This window comes from Schistocerca serialis, chromosome 5 (assembly GCF_023864345.2).
Source record: "Schistocerca serialis cubense isolate TAMUIC-IGC-003099 chromosome 5, iqSchSeri2.2, whole genome shotgun sequence".
In the NCBI taxonomy this organism is placed as follows: Eukaryota; Metazoa; Arthropoda; class Insecta; order Orthoptera; family Acrididae; genus Schistocerca; species Schistocerca serialis.
In genome coordinates this window covers 602355852-602372143 of record NC_064642.1, presented here as the reverse complement: position 1 = coordinate 602372143, position 16292 = coordinate 602355852, and the positions used below count along the sequence as shown (strand labels likewise).

Below are 16292 nucleotides of genomic sequence, written 5' to 3'. Positions count from 1 at the left end.
AACGATGTTACATGGGTGCTACGATTGTTCTGTATCCAACAGGAGACGGGCATGATGTTCTGACATGGAATCATCCAATGAGAGAAGGTCTTGGCAAAGAGGATCATTATTGTCCATGGGTATTTCAAAAATGGTTCAAATGGCTCTGAGCACTATGGGACTGAACTGCTGAGGTCATCAGTCCCCTAGAACTTAGAACTACTTAAACCTAACTAACCTAAGGACATCACACACATCCTTGCCCGAGGCAGGATTCGAACCTGCGACCGTAGCTGTCGCGCGGTTCCAGATTGTAGCGCCTAAAACCGCTCGGCCACAACGGCCGGCATGGGTAGTTGCAGGCAGGTTTATGATGGAGTAAGCCGACATTAATTGCGTCACTTTGGCGACGCTTTTTTTATGTATGTGTGCTTCAGTATCTGAAAACTACAGTGGGTCCTGATGGCCAGATATGAAGGCTACAGTAGGCAATAGCATAGCGTCTATTGCACCCACTGCAACCTCCTCAACACCATTTAGCACAAGCGGAGAAGGAGAAGTCAAAGACAATCCCTCCATCTTCCACACGTACAGTCATAGTCAGCAATGCTTGGCACCAAACTCTGGCTATAATTTGGAAGACAATCTGGCGAGCAGAGCAGACCGAGCAACTGCATCGACGTTACCACAGCCGGGACCGCGGAGGGAACGGTTTGCAGTGGAGGGGAATTAAGCCAGCCGCGAGCCCCCAGAATCTCAATTATCAGTGGAGCTGACAATGGCAACACGTCTGATCGCCGAAATATTGTGTCCTTTGGACACTGCGGATTGGCAGCAAACTCGTGGACTGCTCGAACAACAAAAACCTCTCGAGACACTGAAGAATCATCTAATAACATTTTCGGCATTCCTTTTTTATTTTTCGCTCAACTTGACTAGCACAATATGATTGAGTAAATGGTATCTAAGATTTCTCATTTCTCGTGGTCTATATAATCAGTTATGGTAATTGGAAACGCTCTTGAAAATAAATTATCACAATAGTATCTTCCGTTTATTTGAGTCTGCTTTTGCTAATGGCGGATCAGTATTCTATTTAGTCACACGATCAGTGTTAATCGAGAGAGATAACTCAAGACTAATCAGGCATATCAGTCATAATTTTTGGCTTACTCATCAGAAACGAGAACATAAGAAGGTAGGCAACGACATGCAGACTCTCTTATCTCTGGCTAACATTATCTCAAGCGGATGGTAATCGCCGAATAATTATTTGAAATTTTATTAAAAACTTGACGAATGTAATTCCTATCCGCAATGAAAGGTGGGAAAAATGTGAGATGTCACAATGGCACCGCTGCAACGAGTATATTATAAGATTCCTACAGTGCCACCCTACTTACAGCCAACCTAATGTTAAGCCACTTTATACCACTGGTGAAACGGGAGCTTATGACGCCGAAACGGTTCGCACATAAAGTGGTGTACATACATGGGATAATCATACAGTTTTCATTATCACTTTATGAAAATAAAGTTACGTAACTGATTTCGTATTTGTTTATAGTTACACGTCTGCAGCCCGAGTAAACAGTGCAATTCCCTCTTCACAGTACCGCAGCACGCCTTTAGAGGCGACAAAGAGAGTTGCCGAAATTGGTTACTCCAGAGCTGTTCTGCGGAGGTGTGGCGTGGAGTTTCACTGTGAAACATGACATGTGCCAGCAATAAACAAAATATTTACTAGACAGTTTCAGTTTTTGTAGGTGACAATCAAAACAGTTCCCCAACAAAAAACTTTAACGTAAACGATTCTTTTGTCTCTCTTTCGTTGCGGGTTTATATTTAATATCACAGTATAAAAAGTTAGTGTCACCTCAAGTTGAAAGTAATTTGCTGTACTGTGCTTTTTGCTACGGGCTTCCGAATTTATTTCTCATAAAAATATTCGGTTTAATTATACTCCCCCTTCAGCTTCCTTTCCTTTACCAATCCTCATTATATACGCATCCTAGCGCAAATGACAGTAAATGTTCTTCGGATTACTAACTCGCTACAGCTGGGTAAATCATTGCTTCGGCTATACCTGCTCTGTACTGCTCCTATCGATGTTGAGTTCCGCTCCCACTTTTCCCCAATCTATAATTACTTTATCTATTGTCTTGTTTTTGGGAATCTCTTACTTTTGAGCATAGCAATTGGTTCCCATTAGTGCCCCTGTCCTCTCTTCTATCTCATTCTTGCTGTGTGCCACTAGCCATCTCATCTACCTTCATATTCTCAGTTGTCCATCTCTCACGTAGTTGTGTTATAGTGTTGTAAGCTCTTAACTTTATCACAGTAAACTTAATTATATCTTGAAACTGTAGTAGCATCGTGATCCATCCTCGATACATCCCTTTACGTAATAACAACTTTTTATACTTATTAAACAAGTTCTTAAGTAAATGAATTTGTGCGTCCTGTGAAGTTTCACCAACTCATTTTCAATTCTTCGACTGTTATCTGCCTTTCTTCAAAATTTAATACTAATATTTAATCCTAATATTCAGATAAGTCAATATTGCTCTCCGCCTCAACTCCCTCACCATTTCTTCTACATCGGCTTTGTATTCAGCTGTTAGTTTTATCATTTGCGTAAACCATTCATTGTTTTCATTTAGTAGCAATCCCTGAAATTATTTTTGCTTTTATACATCTGTAATACTATTCCTCAAAACTAGTCTAAAATTATATATGTTTACATAAGTTGCCTGGCTGTAGCATTACCTTATTTGAGTTTGATGCCACTTCTCTTCGCACATATTTTCTCATCGATTTGGTGCTACCTTCGTTTTATGCGGTATAATGCGTACAGTTTGTTGCTGAATGCCGTCATGAATTCTGAAGAAGTCATGGTAACAGAATTTTCGATAGCAGTTTAGTTATTAATACATGACAAATTTAAATTTTTGTTCCACTTCTGTTAATGTTTAAAATCCAGTTTAGTTAATAACAATTGAAAATTCTTTCAAATCATTGTATATTGAAATTTTCAGCTTTAAAAAAAAACTTAGCAGTAATCTAAGTATTTAATTTGCTATTTATAGACTGCTTACCGCCGGAGGTTGAAAGGACTGCATTTGGTGAATGCGTCGAAGATCATACATTCAGCCATGAAAATAGTGAAGATGGCGCTGTCTGAAAAGTTGCAAAAGAGGGTAAGTCATGCGTATCTTTCAGTGTTTTTTCTCCTTCTTATCTATAAAGTGGAATTTGCTTGGATATAAAGCCATACGCACTGGTACGCTTTACGAGGTACATTCAAGTTCTAAGGCCTCCAATTTTTTTTTCTCCGGACTGGAAAGAGATAGAAACATGCGCATTGTTTTAAAATGAAGCCGCGTTCATTGTCAATACGTCCCAGAGATGGCAGCACCATATGGCAGATGGAATTTTACCTCCAGCGGCGTGAATGAGAACTGTTTTAAATACTTAAAATGGCGACGTTTGCCTTACTTGAACAGCGTGCAATCATTCGTTTTCTGAATTTGCGTGATGTGAAACCAATTGAAACTCATCGACAGTTGAAGGAGACATGTGGTGATGTAGTTATGGATGTATCGAAAGTGCGTTCGTGGGTGCGACAGTTTAATGAAGGCAGAACAGCGTGTGACAACAAACCGAAACAACCTCGGGCTCGCACAAGCTGGTCTGACGACATAATCGAGAAAGTGGAGAGAATTGTTTTGGGGGATCGCCAAATGACTGTTGAACAGATCGCCTCCAGAGTTGGCATTTCTGTGGGTTCTGTGCACACAATCCTGCATGACGACCTGAAAATGCGAAAAGTGTCATCCAGGTGGGTGCCACGAATGCTGACGGACGACTACATGGCTGCCCGTGTGGCATGTTGCCAAGCGATATTGACGCGCAGCGACAGCATGAATGGGACTTTCGTTCATCGGTTGTGACAATGGATGAGACGTGGATGCCATTTTTAAATCCAGAAACAAAGCGCCAGTCAGCTCAATGGAAGCACACAGATTCATTGCCATCAAAAAAATTTCGGGTAACCGCCAGTGCTGAAAAAATGATGGTGTCTGTTGTGTCGGTATCTGGGCCGACACCGTGAAGTTGAGATGGCTGAAAAGGCAAGCTAGACTAACGCCGACGGGCGTGAAGTACTGGAACAGGATACGTAATTAATGTTAGGAAGAAAAGTACGGAGCAGGTTTAATACTTAACTTTACTCAGTCATGGTGGTACATCGATCTTGACGATACACAGGAGACTTTAAGTACAATCACTGTATGGCTAATGGCGCCTTGCTAGTTCGTAGCCATTAACTTAGCTGATGGCTATTCTGTCTCTCGGCTAATGAGAGAGAAAGGCTTCGTACATCTGGTCGGTAGCTAGGTTCTCGTACAACTGGGGCGAGTGCTCTCTCGTATCACGAGACCTGCCTTGGTGGTGGCGCTAGGTCTGCGATTACACAGTGGCGACACGCGGGTCCGACATGTACTAAACGGCCCGCGGCCGATTTAAGCTACCACCTAGCAAGTGTGGTGTCTGGCGGTGACACCACAGTGTCCATGTTCTGGGACAGCGAGGGTGTAACCCTTACCCATTGCGTTCCAAAGGGCACTACGGTAACAGGTGCATCCTACGAAAATGTTTTGAAGAACAAATTCCTTCCTGCACTGCAACAAAAACGTCCGGGAAGGGCTGCGCATGTGCTGTTTCACCAAGACATCGCACCCACACATCGAGCTAACGTTACGCAACAGTTTCTTGTGATAACAACTTTGAAGTGATTCCTCATATTCCCTACTCACCTGACCTAGCTCCTAGTGACTTTTGGCTTTTTCCAACAATGAAAGACACTCTCGTGGCCGCACATTCGCCAGCCGTGCTGCTATTACCTCAGCGATTTTCCAGTGGTCAAAATAGACTCCTAAAGACGCCTTCGCCGCTGCCATGGAATCATCTCGTCAGCGTTGTGAAAAATGTGTATGTCTGCAAGGCGATTACGTCGAGAAGTAACGCCAGTTTCATCGATTGCGGGTGAGTAGTTAATTAGAAAAAAAAAATCGGAGGCCTTAGAACTTGAATGCACCTCGTACATATCGGGCAATATGCAGCCTCTCGCCATGTTTAGCCTCATGACTCGAGTGCTGCACTGCACGATACAAACTACACGTAAACAGCATAAATGGCTACGCAATACGACTGCGTAACAGCTGCTTCGTATTATCGCTTGTCACGAAGTACTTGTGTTCACATATATTTTCCAAACAGTGTCAGGTAAAAGTACCGCTGTGGCACACTGTTTATGACTCTAAAACGTTTTTATTATCCGGCAACGTTTATGATGTAAAACATCTCACATCATCCAGGCAAATTGGATAAGGGTGAAGAACAGAATTTTTCTAACATGCAACGCATGTGATCCACGTGCCCTCTCACGCCCTAATCAAAGGTCGCCATGGTGCAACTTTAGCATCGTGTTGGAGCCGTTCGGCTCTCTAGACGTCTTCACCTGACCAACCAGGACACTGTCCTATTTCTATGTGTTGTGTTCGTAACAGACATCCTTCCCGTGAGTACATGGAAACTGTTCCACACATCAGTATTATGTCGTGAAGACTTCAGGCGGCATCCGCCTTCATTATGATGCTCTTATCCGTTCGTCTCAATCTACGTGACCACTCTGCTATTCACAATAAAGTGCCTGACAGAGGGTTCAATGAACCACTTTCAAGCTGTCTCCCTACCGTTCCAGTCTCGAATGAGCAATTAAATTTCTCTGTGCGAGCCCTGATTTCGCTTGTTTTATCGTGATGATCATTCCTCCCTATGTAAGTGGGTGCCCACAGAATATTTTCGCAATTGGAGGAGAAAACTGTCATCTGTTGTGTCTTCTCAGTCAACCACCACTCTCAGACGTGATGTCCACGTTGTGTCACTTGGTGCAGAGATCATAAATATTCAAATTATATTGGACTGTAGTGTCCAAAAACGTCCATAATCTCCGGCAAAGTCTGTCGTGTGATCACTGTCAGATAATCCCAGCACTATAAAAAACCGGGACATCTTTTCCACCCACATTCAATTAAATGAATTACAAACTTAACATCGTCAGATTTCAGCGACTGTCCGAAATATGACGATAGTAGCCTACCTAGTTATTATTTCAAGGAGGATTATTAACCTGTTTTCTTTGGTGTTAGTGGAATACCTTGAATTGATGATTTTGGACCATCTACACCTGTATCTACATAACTGATGGTGTGTGGCGCAGAATAATCCTGAAATCACTGTCTTAGCCCACCTTACCTTTTCCGTTCGTGAATGGCGAATGGGAAAAATGTCGGTCGGTGAGCCTCTGCACCAACTTAAATTTCTGGAGTTTCCTCGTTGTGTCATTTTGCGAAACGCATGTGGGAGGAAATAATGTCTGGTTGGCCATGATCATTGGCTAGAAGCGAAACTGGCAGATCAAGAGAGGGAGAATATGAAACATCCCCTTAGAAAAATTTATACATGACAGTGCTGGAACACCTCTACGTTATTTGATTTTCAAACAGCTGAGCAAAACTGAACGTACTCAGACATTTCTCTCTTTACATATTCTGATCAACACTAAACTGACACACAATATTTTTAGCGCAACGCAATCTGACTTTCAATAATCCCTACAAAAGAATGGCCCTGACTAACATTAACCTATACCTTTCACAAATCACTTAGCTCACAAAAATCTTCGTTACTCGAACTACTGCAATAAAGCGAGCGCCACTCACTACTGCCAGCTAAATAAAAGATTCTATCTACTGAAGGCGCTAACTACTGATAGGCATAGTCAGCAAATGAAAGATTTGATAGAGAACAAACAATGTATTTACCTTAATAGTGTTCAAAAGCCATAATATACATATCAGTTCATGACATCCAGTCTTGACAAATTTCCTTTTTATGACGGACACACGTCCAGATCGTCTGCTCTACAAACTCTGTCATCTCTCTCCCCACATCCACCACTGCTGGCGGCTCACCTCCAACTGCGCAACGCTACGCGCTGTTCACATCCAACTGCCCAACACTACAATAGTGAATATTCCAACGATGCCAACCAGCCACAGACTGTACACAGCACAGTCAGTGATTTTCATACAGAGCGCTACGTGGCGTTACCAACATAAAAACCTAAACAGCCTACTTACAAATGTTTATCCAAAATATTACTGTCCACAGAGGTGGCTGCAAGGTCGTACGTTGTACGTATTGCTCGCATGCCGCGTCAGCGTATTCACGATGTCGGAAACCTACAGCCGTCCTCTCTATTCACGTTACATATGTTGTTAGAAATTTCAGTCGCAACGTACGTTACTGAAATCACTGCCAAGCCGACAGTTGTCATTCCGCCACCAAGTATTTCACTTTGTTTTAGGCGCGTTGGCGTTCGTGTTCATTCATTCGTTCTTTAAAAGTCCTTCCCGTTTCGCCTATAAAAACTTTTCCGCAGCCACCCGTCACCTTGGAGGTGACCACTGGAATAATTTGACAAAATTTGACATCCTTTATTGCAGAAATAAATCTTTAAATCCAATTTGTGAGTAAAATTATAATTTTATTAAAAGTATGTTCCCATTATTTCATTTGTAATTAACACCTACTTGTAGTTTTAAAATTATACCTGGTCAATAAATAGACTGGAAAACAGTGTTAGTGCAGGCTATACCGTTATTGTTTTGTTCTAGATGCCGCTAGGAAGGAAATATCGCAAAGGGGAGGAAGATAAGATGTGTCATGCACTTGAATCAGTGCGAAATGTTGACATGGGGGTGAATGAGGTTGCCAGGACATACGGTGTTCCAAGGGCTACGTTGCACAGACTTTAAATTGAATAAACAGTTTTCCAGTGGAGCAGAATAAAATTACAGGTAGCACGGGTGAGTTGCCCAAGAAGTGGAAAAAGAGTTAGTGCCACATCACCTAACCTAGTGGAATATCTGTTCGTGATAACAGCTCGGGAGTTGCTCATCCTAGCTTTGGAGACAGCTTGAGTCAAAAGAAAAAAAAATGCTGGTTAGAAGTGGTGTTATTTATTAGATGTCCCGAGATCAAGTTTCCTCAGCCACAGCCGACATCCTTTTCGCAGGCCAAAGGTTTCAAAAAGAGAACGTTAATCATTTTTTGACGTACTGGAGTGGGTCGTTGACGAGAATAAACTGGTTGCTACTCGAGTTTTCATCGCGGGCTAGGCAGGCTTGTCAACAGTCCAAAAAGAGCCTCGAAAAGTTCTTGCCTGAAGTTTATAAAGGCTGTAAGACCTTTTTGCCAGTGAAGAAAGGGTCTCTAATACAATAGCAGATTGCGGTGCATCTTCCACTGAATTATATGTCCAGACACTTCTACTTTACAAAAGTATGCATTCTACAGACGGATTGCAAGACGGCGCTCCACCTGGAACAATTTCTGCGTACAGTCCCGAAATAAAGACATATTTGTGCGGTGGCTAAAACATTTCATCGAAGTAGTCCACCTTTCGAGGGAAACATAAGTTTTACGCCTTCTAGATGTACATTTTACACACACCAGAATTCTCAAAGCATTAGCGGTTGCTCGAGAAAATGGTGTAACTATGCTTTCGCTACTAGTTTACACAACATAGAGATTGCAGCCACTGACGTTTCGTTCTTCAAGCCACTGAATAGTTATTAGATCAATGAAATGGAGAAGTTCCTACGACAAAGACGGAGCGAAGAGAGACTAGAAGCTGTCACCCAGTTCCATGTAGTAATTTTGTTTGAGAAAGCATATGGACACGCAGCAATAGTGGGTACGGCAATGTATGGCTTTCCTAAAACAAGAGTTTGGCCATGAACAGAGATGTGTTTCAAGACTAATTCTGTAGCAGCACTTCAGTTTGAAACTAGTCGTGTCTTGTTTTAGAGGTTTGAGACACAAGCCTAACTGCTACTACTAGGGAACTGTCACACGACACGCAGGTTTCAGCGTGAAAACATGTTATAACCACCAGAGGAACCATATCAGGAAGGCCTGAGGCTGATATCTCAACGTTTAAGTAAAAAATTCAAACTTCCTTGATTGAAACATCCCCGACACCGCCCACAATCTCAGATGGAATATGCGAATACAAAGTTCAGAAAACAATTCTAATAATAAGTGGTTAACACAATGAGATCCTGGAAGATACTGCGACAAAAACAAAAGGGAGAAGAAGTACAGCTATGATAAAATCACTCCAAGGTTCTAGACCGAAGAAGACAGCAAAGCTAAACATTCATTGGCTTCAGTAAATAGACCTATCAGTTGCAACGAGGATAGCCGGTTCTGAACTATATATTGTGATGACGTTAAGAAAGTCATGATTCAGAATCTAACATGTAAACAGCGGGTTCATGAGTGGGTTCATGAGAAGTACGCTGGCGTTCGAAAGGGGATCAAAGCGCCTTACTGCTAAAAATGCAACTGATCTCAGCAAGAATGAAGAACTGTTGCAATAGACTAATTTGTGTACGACAAACAATGTTAACAGTAGACATAATACTTTTTTTCCCGATATTAAGTGTCAAGATATGGCTATTGTACTTTTAATGCTAGCCTAGTTACACATTAGCTTCGCGTTCAATGTTCCATTAAATTGCCTGTAATGAACAACTTTAAAAGTTACAGATACTTTTAGAACTGGAGCAGACACAGCTAAAATCAGTCATGCAGTACAACAGGTGTTTAAATACAGGTGTTAAAATTATTAAAATATAAAACTGGATGAAAATTCCAATACTCCGCTGTAGTTGTATTTATTTAGGTCTATTACAGACCCAAACAACTTTTAAGTTGCATCTTCAGGTGTATGTAAATGCTATGTCATATGGTATAGGTGGACCTATGCTTGACATAGGACGACAGGAACACACTCTGGTCAATAAAGTGAAGGCAGTTCGTTATTTTAACACAGACTGGACATTCATCATTGATGATGGTCTTTATCAGTTGACGAGGGATAAGAACTTTGCCTAGCCAACTTTGCCTTACTATGCGGCATTCTGTAACAACTCCCTATACCATATGACATAGAGTTTATACTCAGCAGAAGACGCAAATTAAAAGTTGCGAAGCATGTTATGTGGATCTCTAACTGACTTATATACGTACAGCTACAGGGGAATACTGGCCTGTTCATTCAGTTATATTTTAATAGTTTTAACTCCTGTATTTAAGAACATGTTGTACTGCTTTAATCGTCAGTCAATTATTTATAAATTTCAATGTTATTTCGTACTTACTCAAATTATTTCATGGTAGCAAAAGGGTAAAAAATTCCCACTCCTTATTTGAAGTACCATTTAACGATTCCTTGTGAATGATGTGATGTTATCAATGTAATTTCTGTTGTGTGTGTTCGTTTCGATTTATCATTTTATACACCCGAAACATGCTGAAAATATTTTAAATGTTTTATGGACTTGTGTTAAGGAGGAGGACGAGGAGATTAATGCTTAACGTCCCGTCGACATCGAGGTCATAAGAGGAGGAGCACAAGCTCTGATTGTGTTAAGGATTGGGAAGGAAATCGGCAGTGACCCTTCAAAGGAACCATCCCGTCATTTGCCTGGAGCGTATCAAGGAAATCACGGAAAACGTAGATCTGAATGTCCGGACTGGTTTTGAACGGTCGTCTTGGCTCTGAGCACTATGGGGCTTAACTTCTGAGGTCATCAGTCCCCTAGAACTTAGAACTACTTAAACCTAACTAACCTAAGGACATCACACACATCCATACCCGAGGCAGGATTCCAACCTGCGACCGTAGCGGTCGCGCGTTTCCAGACTGTAGCGCCCAAAATCGCTCGGCCACTCGGGCCGGCTGAACGGTCATCTTTCCGCCCGCTGCGACACCTCGCTCGGTGTGAGTTAAGGTACTACTGTACAACACAGTACAATAGCTACCAGCACATACGTAGAAACTTACTGGCCACTGAAGGTGACCCGTTTCATTTACTGTGCCAATGTTCTTGTTTTTTTTTTTTTTTTTTTTTTTTTAGATGGAGGACATTGTTATCAGGAGAAAGAAAACTTGCGTTGTGCGGGTGATAGCGTGGAATGTCAGATCCCTTAATCGGGCAGGTGGGTTAGAAAATTTAAAAAGGGAAATGGATAGGTTAAAGTTAGATATAGTGGGAATTAGAGAAGTACGATGGCAGGAGGAAGAAGACTTCTGGTCAGGTGAACACAGAGTTATAAATAGAAAAAATAAATATTTGAGGTTCGCCGACGACATTGTAATTCTGTCAGAGACAGCAGATGTAGTCGAATTAAATCGGGTGATGCTGAGGGAATTAGATTAGTAAATGAGACACTTAAAGTAGGAAATGAGTTTTGCTATTTGGGAAGCAATATAACTGATGATGGTCGAAGTAGAGAGGGTATAAAACGTAGACTGGCAATGGGAAGGAAAGCGTTTCTGAAGAAGAGAAATTTGTTAAGATCAAGTATAGATTTGTCAGGAAGTCGTTTCTGAAAGTATTTGTATGGAGTGTAGCCATGTATGGAAGTGAAACGTGGACGATAAATAGTTTGGGCAAAAAGAGAATAGAAGCTTTCGAAACGTGGTGCTACAGAAGAATAGGTAGATCACATAACTAATGAGGAGGTATTGAACAGAATTGGGGAGAAGAGAAATTTGTGACACACCTTGACTAGAAGACGGTATCGGTTGGTAGGGCATATTCTGAGGCATTAAGGGAACACCAATTTAGTGTTGGAGGGCAACGTGGAGGGTAAAAATCGTAGAGGGAGACCAAGAGATGAATACACTAAACAGATTCAGAAGGAAGTAGGTTGCAGTAGGTATTTGGAGATGAAAAAGCTTCCGCAGGATAGAGTGGCATGGAGAGCTGCATCAAACCAGCCTCTGGACTGAAGACCACAGCATTTTAGAACTGCCAAATTTGACGATTTTACGGACCATTTTGTGGTATCGATAGTTCCGATTCCACAGCGAAGGTGCACGTTCGTAGGTTGTCACTACGAGAGCAGACGAACTACGCCGACCACAGCACCCTCTAGCCGACGCTGTGGAGCTCAACGAGCACTGCTCTGCTTTCTGTGCAGCTGATCAAGAGTAGACGACCAAGCAACTTAGCTTCTACTTCGTAGGGGGCTAGCCATTACAGACTTAGCCTTTGTTACTTCGATGGTGGTTTGTCCAACACCTAGTAACTGTTGGCTTTGATACATGAACAGCTTCGCACCTACGTGCTAGGTGTAAGTCTTTGGCTAATATTCTCTATTAAATGTGCTTTTACTTAACATGCAGTAATGAAGTATTTTATCTCACCTGCTCCTACCCGCTTCCTTTATTCGGCCTATTTTGCAGATCGCAGGATCAGACCCACGCGCCGCCTTTCTGGCGGGATGCAAAACATTTAGCTCAATGAGCTGCTGAGCTGCTGTTGGCCTCTTCTCAATTGATAGACTGCGTAGAGCGCACGTGCAGCCCAGCGTATGCGGAGGTTGTATTTCAGGGTGGAGGCTGGTTTTGTGGTGTTTTCTGGGTGTTGTTGGTGCTATGACTTGGGTCCGCTCATTCATTTTATCTTGAGTATAAACCACGGACTTCATTTGAACATTCTCGTCAACCAAGTCTTGCCCTTTCTTCTGTGACATCGTAATTACTGCTGTGGACATCCCCATCTCCCGTGATCACAGACTGCACGCCTACGTAGCGGGTTTGACGACCACTCAAGCACCGTAACGCCCATTGACAGCGGAACTGTATCATCCGACCTTATTCCCATAAAAATGTCAGGGTCATTTAGAATAGTGCATGAAACGTAGGAAACATCATCCCCACAGTTTGGTGTCTTAGCGGGATGTGATCATCTTTGAGCAGCTTCAGCTGCGTGAGGCATACCTGCAGAAGTTTTTGGACTCTGTTCCTCACCGAACTGCAACCATGACAGAGACTATAGTCTGTGGTAGACTGTCTTAGTGTGAAGTTTCCTGGGATTCTCTGCCCGGAATCTTAGCTTATTGCGTTTTCGATAACTGATGCTTTAAACAAATTTGTGCATTATGGGCTTCTAATGACATCCGTGGTACGGTCAGCAGCAGGGTAGTTTCAGGTCGAATTATATATACATGTTAAGAGTGAAGCGAAGTAGGAAAATACTGTTTTTGTAGCGACAATCGGACTTGCTAACTGATCTTGATGTACAACATAAGTTTTTGCACATGTTTCGAGGTTAATATGTGGCATTTTCTACTGATATGACGTAATTGGCAACATCTGCTTCACCCACTTATTATTAAGCTTAGTCTTCGCAATACTATTTTTAAAGTGATATTAAATGAATTTTACGTAGATAAGTTTCTGCAGCTAAAAATGTGGCTATTAAGAACATTATTTTTAATTTCTGTTTCTCCATTGCATAATGTAGTGCTCATTAATTTCAGTTTAACGAGAAGTTTGTTTATGGAGGTGACTGTGTGGTAATGACTCAGGAGTACATTAGAAAAAAACATACCAGTGTTGGGACTGTTTCGTGTCATACCGCCTGTCTGTTGCAGGTGTTCGCGCACCTTCCAGGATCGACGACTCTGTTCGAGTACGTGCAGCGTGACTGCATACCAGACGAGCTGGGGGGCACTGCTGGACCTGTTGATAACTTTTCCTGTAAGCAGCTCCTCTAAAAGTTCACCGAGCAAATTCATCAGTGACCATCTCACTGATTAACCTAATTATTTCAGATAACCTAAAGTTGTTTCAGGGTGTGGAAGAGATTACGTACAGGTTTCTGATTTCTTGTTCAACAGTATCTTTGCCAACACTGCTTTCACATACTAAACAAAAAGTATAGCTTTCCAATGCACTATGCGTTGTATTAAATGTACAGAAGGCATAATTTTTATTTCCTCACATCGTAGAAAACATATTCTTACGTTTGTTCGTCTCATGGAACGTCTACTTCAGGGGCAGCCTAAAATTCATCTCGCAATCCACGCACTTGCTCGCAAGCCATAGAGTATCAGCGTGGATCCACACTTCCCACACATCCACGCCACAACGTCTGAGTGTGAGGAGGGGGAAGAGGGGGAAACAAGCAAACGCTAAGTATTTAGATAGCAATGAAGTCGCATTGCATGCGGCTTGGATCAATATTAGATATTTCTCAACAACACAGATCACAAACGAAACAGTTATCCAGTATTATTGAATTATGTTCGGCACACTAAAGACGTAATACAATATTTATCAAACACGATCTGCAGGCATACCAACAGATGCGGAAAATTTTACAAATATTCGCACTCAGGTTTCCACGTAATAGTGACCTACATAGCGTCGTAATCGAAAAAACATGTTTCACATACATATGCTTGTAGAAACAGCATAGCACTTTTGCACACCCCATTATCGAAACTTGGAAACTCTACCTGAGGAAAAGAATGTAGGCCCCTTGGACAGTTTTAACGTGAAGGAATTTGTCTTTGAATCCGGAATCACTTTGAAGATCAATGAGCTAAATCTTCACATGCACAGGATCGCTTTCGACCCAAATGGCAAACCGTCTCTGAAACAGATGTGAGGTTGGCAGCGTCTTATAAACATTTGGTAATTATTACATAGCCGTAATAAATTCTTCTGACCTGACGTTAGTAAGCTTAGGGAACTGGACTGTGTTACTCAGAATTTGTCCTTTGAGCAACGCGACATTCTTTTTAAATTCATCCACATCAAATCGGTGTAAAAATGATACCAGTGAATTTTAAAACATACCTCGTTCTCTACGGTCATCTTTCATAAAACAACTGACACGGAATTCAAATAGTAAAAGCCTGATTTACACAGTGAATTAGTAACCGCACACTACACAGAGATACAGAAATTAAATACTAACACTGTCATACCAATGGATTCTACAAATTAAATCATTCACCACTGAATTCAAAGCAAACAAATTTTTAAAATAATGTTATAGGCACTGCACCTGTCAGAAATAGTTGTCTAACTGTCTTTAAGACATATTAATGGTAACTGCAACAACCTGCCACAATTAGTTATCAGTCAGTCCAGAATGAATACAATTCAAGGACTGAACGTTGGGCTGTTAATTTTTCCTCCATTTTTCTTACACAACGGCGGTCGTGCGTGAAGTGATTCTCCACTGCCGTCATATCACTGGCTGTTGAGACAAAAAACAATTTTTTTTCGAAATTTTAATTAAAATGAATATTTCCCACTTCTCTTCATAATCCCATCACTCACAACACTTGGATATTCATTATCCTAGTTTTAATTTGAAAGTAGTATTTTTTAAATTTGGAATTAGCTAGACCGTTAGAATAGTGTTAGAGCACTGAAACCCATGTCCGTTGGACTTGAGTTAACCATCTACTCGAACACCGCAAAATGCGAAATGAATGTAACTATTCAAGAACAATTACTGTAACCCTTTGATAGAGAGCCTCTTTCATGTAAATATGTATTATTCAGTATTTTTAGTATTTCTGATATCACATAGAAGAACAGTGCTACGTAACGACTTTGATAAGAACAATGTCTCAAATTACTTTTTAGGTACATACAGGAATGCTACTGAAACCCGAAATGGTTGTATAAGTTTGAAAGCTAAACTGCTCCCTGTGTTTCAGACAAACTTAGGGAGATGATCAGCCGTGAGTGGCTGCTGGAGAAAGACAAGTACATGTCAGACGAGAGCAAACGCCCCGCCGAGAACCGCTATGGCGACATCTACGGCATCGCAGGCTCGTTTAAAAAACTGTCCGTGGACTGAAACACAACTCTTCTTTGAAGACAGAGACACGGCATTCTTATACACGTATTCATATTCTACAGGATCACCTGTAGCCAATAAACTGAAATAAACTATTGTCTACTAAATCTCGCAATTCTAGTTTCTTTTTATTAATGACTCATTTTGTCTTTCTTTACATATTGTGTGAATAATGATAATGGTTTATCACTAAGTTAACCGTCTTCCTCGAGACTACGACGAACTCTCCTACGTATATTCAGCACAACTGCCTTTCTAGAGTTGCCAAAGGTTTGAAAGATGTAGGTTTTGATTCTGTAGGCCTTCATATTGCGTTTTTTGGCGTAATGGTGGGTTTCGATATTACCACAAGGTCTGTGTGTTCAAACTTGTGTATACATACTTTTCTATCATTATTATTTTTTTCCGGTACTAAGATACATTACAACAGTGCAAAATAGTGTCTGATTTACCAGATACGAAGCAACAATTTTTTCACTTTTATTCTCAGACTGTCATAAATTT

At 41.4% G+C, this 16292-nt stretch overlaps 1 protein-coding gene across 1 annotated transcript in view; it reads left to right on the top strand.

Moving 5' to 3' along the window:
• The window catches only part of LOC126482288 (clavesin-1-like), a 55850-nt gene extending 40017 nt beyond the window's left edge, over positions 1-15833 (top strand). The window contains exons 5-7 of the mRNA XM_050106282.1: positions 3069-3179; positions 13561-13666; positions 15646-15833. Of these exons, the coding sequence (XP_049962239.1) occupies positions 3069-3179; positions 13561-13666; positions 15646-15788 (360 nt within the window). The 3' untranslated portion in view covers positions 15789-15833. The remainder of the gene's footprint in view (positions 1-3068; positions 3180-13560; positions 13667-15645) is intronic.
• The last annotated feature ends 459 nt before the right edge of the window (positions 15834-16292 follow it).